Genomic DNA, 4,574 nt, shown 5'->3' with positions numbered 1-4,574 from the left:
ATTAATTATTATATAAATAATATAAAAATTACTTAGTTGTTTTATTTGAAACTGTTTTTACAAATTATTTTTATGTCTTTCGTAAACTAGATAAAACTGTAATTATATTAAAAGAGAATTAATTAATTAAATAATTTATCTTACATTATTAAATCTTAAATTTTTGGAATAAAATGTACTTAACTTAAATATAATAATAGTAAACAACACAATTTTGGGTTAAATGTTAATGAAAAATTACGGCAGAAATCAAAATAATTTAAAAGATGTGTTCAACATATATTCAGTAGTAGAGATAAATGTGAAATTGTTTAGTTCGTGATAAAAAAATGTATCTTTACGACAAATGATCGATATATCAAGTGTCGTTATGGCAACATTCGAGTTTAACCCTTTCAGTCATATATTTATTTATTAAACAAAGTTTATGGATCTGTACCCTTAAGGATTTTTGGTGTCGCTGATTACAAATCAAAAATTCGTTTTTGAATATTGAAAATGTCGGATCCAATATGTCGAACAAATTTTAAAGAATTTATCGGATTTGTTTGAAACACGTTATTTGGGGGTTTTCAGAGTACCGGATTACGAATTTAAAGTTCGTTTTTAAAAATTCAAAATGTCGGATCCAATATAGCCGACAAGTTATAAAAAATTTATAAGATTTGAAACTCTTTTTTCGGGGTTTTTTGGTTTACTAATTACGAAAACAGTGTCAGTTTTTAAAATTTAATATGGGTCTGATAAACATTAGATTAATTTTGAATTTTTAAAAACCGACTTTAAAGTTGTAAGCAAGTTATCTGAAAACCCAGAGTAATAAGTTTCAGAGAAATTTTGAATTTTCGAAAAATGAAAGTGACCTAAATCCTCTCGATAGCGACTTTCAAACTAACCCGATCAATTTTGAATATTTTGATCCGCCATATCGATTTAGAAATTTTGAATTCATTATCATTAATTTATATTTAAATTTAGGTGCACGAGTTGGAGAAAATTCGAAAACTTTAACAAAGCATCCATTGACATTGTTAAAAACTTCAGTTGAGTCAACAAAATTGTCCAAGAAAGCTGTTGTTTCTCCATCAACTCTGATTAAAATTTCTGCATCTAAGGGAACAAAATCATTGGATGAAAATTCTCCGATAACTTCGGTCAAAACTTTGACATTTAGGGCCGGTTTCACCAACTCTGATTAAGCATTTAATTCCCGATTAGTTTAATTTAATCAGACTTATGCGTCCCACCATCTTTTAATCGTGGTTAAAATGTCTTACCGGGTGATTAACTTAACCGCCCGATTTTGGCCGGTTACGCAGACTAATCGCCGATTACGGTGTCAACATAACCTATAGCAGATTATTTACACGTGACATGGAAGGCATGGAAGATCTATACGAAAATTTCTTATCGTCCTCTGATGATGAAGATTTATTACCAATTATAAATCGAAGGCCAAGGATTATTAAAGACAGAATAAATTATATGGAGACATTTGACGATGTGGATTTCGTTCGAAGATTTCGATTGTCAAAGAACACTGTAAACGAGTTGCTCATTGAAATACAAGACCAGTTGCAAAGTGCAACTCAAAGGTATGTATGTAATTGATTATTTATTTAAATAATGTATTACATATCGTAAACAAAAGAAATATAAAATATAAGTTACAAACTTGATCATTCAGAAATCTTCAATTGAAATGACGTGAATTTCTATGTATATTATGTATTATGGTCAATGATCAACATTTTTTTTAATTTTGACAACATTTTTATATGTGTAAACTATTTGCATTGACTAATATTACTATATCTTGTCAAGATTATCTATTAATTTATTAATTTTTATAAAGTATTTAAACAATATTGAGAGAAAGTCAAATTGATGCAAATACCAAAATATGTGCGTTTTAAAAATATGCAACTAAAAATACATATATTATTATTATTATTTTGTATTATATTATTTATGAAACAGAATATTCATTTAAACGAATTTTTATTAGGTAGAATTTAAATACAAAGAATTTACTTTTAGTGGAAGTTTCATTTTCTACAATTATTAATTGACAGAACTTTAATTTAATCAATTTTTCATATTACAGAACTTACTTATTGTTAGCCAAAATTTTATTTAATAGAATGTCTATTTGATCGAATTTAAATTTGTAAAAATTTTCATCTTTTCGAATTTCCATTAAACAGAATATTTAATTAAAATTAATTGAAAATCAGGATATTTAAAATTAATAATCCTTTTTGAGTTATCATGTAAGAGGAATTGTAAAATTAATGATGCTTTTGAAACTTTTTCTTCTTGCATAAAATATTTATTTTATGCCTTCTGTTTTAGGAATCATGCTATTTCGCCAATAATCCAAGTTCTGCTTACTTTACGGTATTATGCATCTGGTTCACATTTGATTGCTGCAGGAGACTTCTCGGGTGTCAGCAAATCTAGTGCCCATAGAATAGTTCATAGAGTCACAGCAGCTATTGCTAGATTAGCTCCAGATGTGATAAAACTTCCTGCTTCACCACAAGAAATATCAGCAACTCAAATAGATTTTTATGCTATAGCTCGATTTCCTAGAGTTATTGCAGCATTAGATTGTACACATATTAAAGTACAATCTTTTGGAGGTAATGAAGCAGAAATTTTCAGAAACAGAAAAGGTTATTTTTCCATAAATGTGCAAGCTACTTGTGACGCAAATTTAAAATTTTCAAATATTGTTGCTCGTTGGCCTGGAAGTGCTCATGATGCAACAATACTCAACAATTCAAGATTACGTGGCTGTGCAGAAGCTGGAGAGTTTGGTGATGGAATTATCTTGGCAGATGGTGGTTATAATATGAGATCATACCTCTTAACTCCACTTTCAAATCCTGCAACTCCAGCTCATAATTTATACAATGAATCACAAATCAGAACAAGAAATACAATTGAGCGAGCATTTGGAGTATGGAAACGTAGATTTCCATGTTTAGCTATAGGCATGCGTTTCACAATAGATCATGTACTTCCAGTAATAGTAGCTACTGCAGTTTTGCATAATTTGGCACGAATAACTGGGGAAGAACAGCCCCCTGATAATCCGGATTTAAACATAAACTGGGATGAAATTTTAAATGCAGATCTTCACAATAGAGTAAACTTGGGAGCAGGCGAAGACCTCACGCTTCGACTTCTTTTACAGTATTTTGAAAGGTAAATTTCACTTTTATTTGTTCGCATTTTATGAATGTAATATAAAAATTAATCATTTTTTTTAGTCTTGTAGGTTGACAATAAATTGAGCGGAATACTACTGGCTGGAATGAAGATATTTTTTAATTAACTATTTAAAAGAAACATATATTCATGGATATTAAAAATTGTCAAATTTTTTTCTAGAATTTTTATTTCACAAAATTGTATTACGTTCAATATAAATTTGAATAAAGTATGAAAAACGTTTATACAATAACAATAAACAAGTGTTTAAAGTTCTCTAGCGGTGCACTGCGTTAATCACAATGTCTTGTTTAAGCAACATACATTAATATCATTAATTTAACAATATTAAACTTTGATTTTATTGCTACTTCACATTAAACTACTAACTGTGAAGGTACATTTGACTTACAATACGTATACATAAAAATAAAACCAACAAACAATCAGTTATTCATACATAATAGGTTATTTAACCAAATGTTGAAAGTTCTCTAAAAAGTGCTTTGGTAATCTTCACGTTTCGCTTAACCAAAAAGACATATTATTAATTAAACAATATTTTACTTTGGCCTTACAATAAAATACTAGTTGTAGAGATATTTAAACGAATTCGTAATTCATTTAGGAATAACATTTTGGCACAAATTATAGTTTACAATTATTGCATCTCATCTAATGTCAGTCTTTAAGATTTTCGGAAAATATATGACTAATTTTCCATACGGCAAAAATTAATGACTTGCTTTAAACATACTAATGAAGAGTAAACTATGAAATAATTTTTTTCTTAAAAATAGATAACTGCTAAATATAAAATACTATTGAAAACCTGAAACGTAACAGTTAACATCATCTGTTTAAGGATATTCTTCCTGATCAGGCGATGCCAAATTTATTTTTTTGCGAAGGAGCTGTATTTCCAAATCTTTTTTAACTAACTTCTTCTTTAAAAGGTCTTGCTCCATTTCCATTTTTTTAACAGTCTGCTCTTTAACCATTATAATATAATTTAATTTGGCTTCCATTAAACTATCAAAATTTTTGGATCGTTCATGTATAGAACGCGTTTTTTCGTACGGCTTATTGGCAATACGTTGTAGAATATTTTCATGCAACTTAGTTTACTCGTTACCTTTTTTTCTAATTGGTGAAATATGGCTGCGTTCATCTTGCTTTACGCTTTCTTCCTGTAATATCTCAGGCAATATTCCCGGTTTTGGTATTGGCGATACATTTATTTGCAACGCAGCAGCTTTCCTCGTTCTTAGCATAGTTGGAGACCATTGCGTCCAGTCATTGTTCTCATCCTTCTGCGATTCCAAGGACATTCTACGTTTTAGCATCGACAATCC

General features: G+C 29.0%; 1 protein-coding gene across 1 annotated transcript; it reads left to right on the top strand.

Moving 5' to 3' along the window:
• Positions 1 to 1,383: 1,383 nt before the first annotated feature.
• LOC127289992 (putative nuclease HARBI1) lies at positions 1,384 to 3,291 on the top strand. Its single transcript, XM_051318328.1, has 3 exons — positions 1,384 to 1,595; positions 2,356 to 3,213; positions 3,279 to 3,291. Exons 1-3 carry the CDS (start codon positions 1,384 to 1,386, stop codon positions 3,289 to 3,291), a joined length of 1,083 nt encoding a protein of 360 aa, XP_051174285.1.
• Positions 3,292 to 4,574: the final 1,283 nt, after the last annotated feature.

Source organism: Leptopilina boulardi, unplaced genomic scaffold (assembly GCF_019393585.1).
Source record: "Leptopilina boulardi isolate dan_hultmark-lab unplaced genomic scaffold, ZJU_Lbou_2.1 LbouV2_54, whole genome shotgun sequence".
Taxonomy (NCBI): Eukaryota; Metazoa; Arthropoda; class Insecta; order Hymenoptera; family Figitidae; genus Leptopilina; species Leptopilina boulardi.
This window is presented reverse-complemented; position numbering and strand designations above follow the sequence as displayed.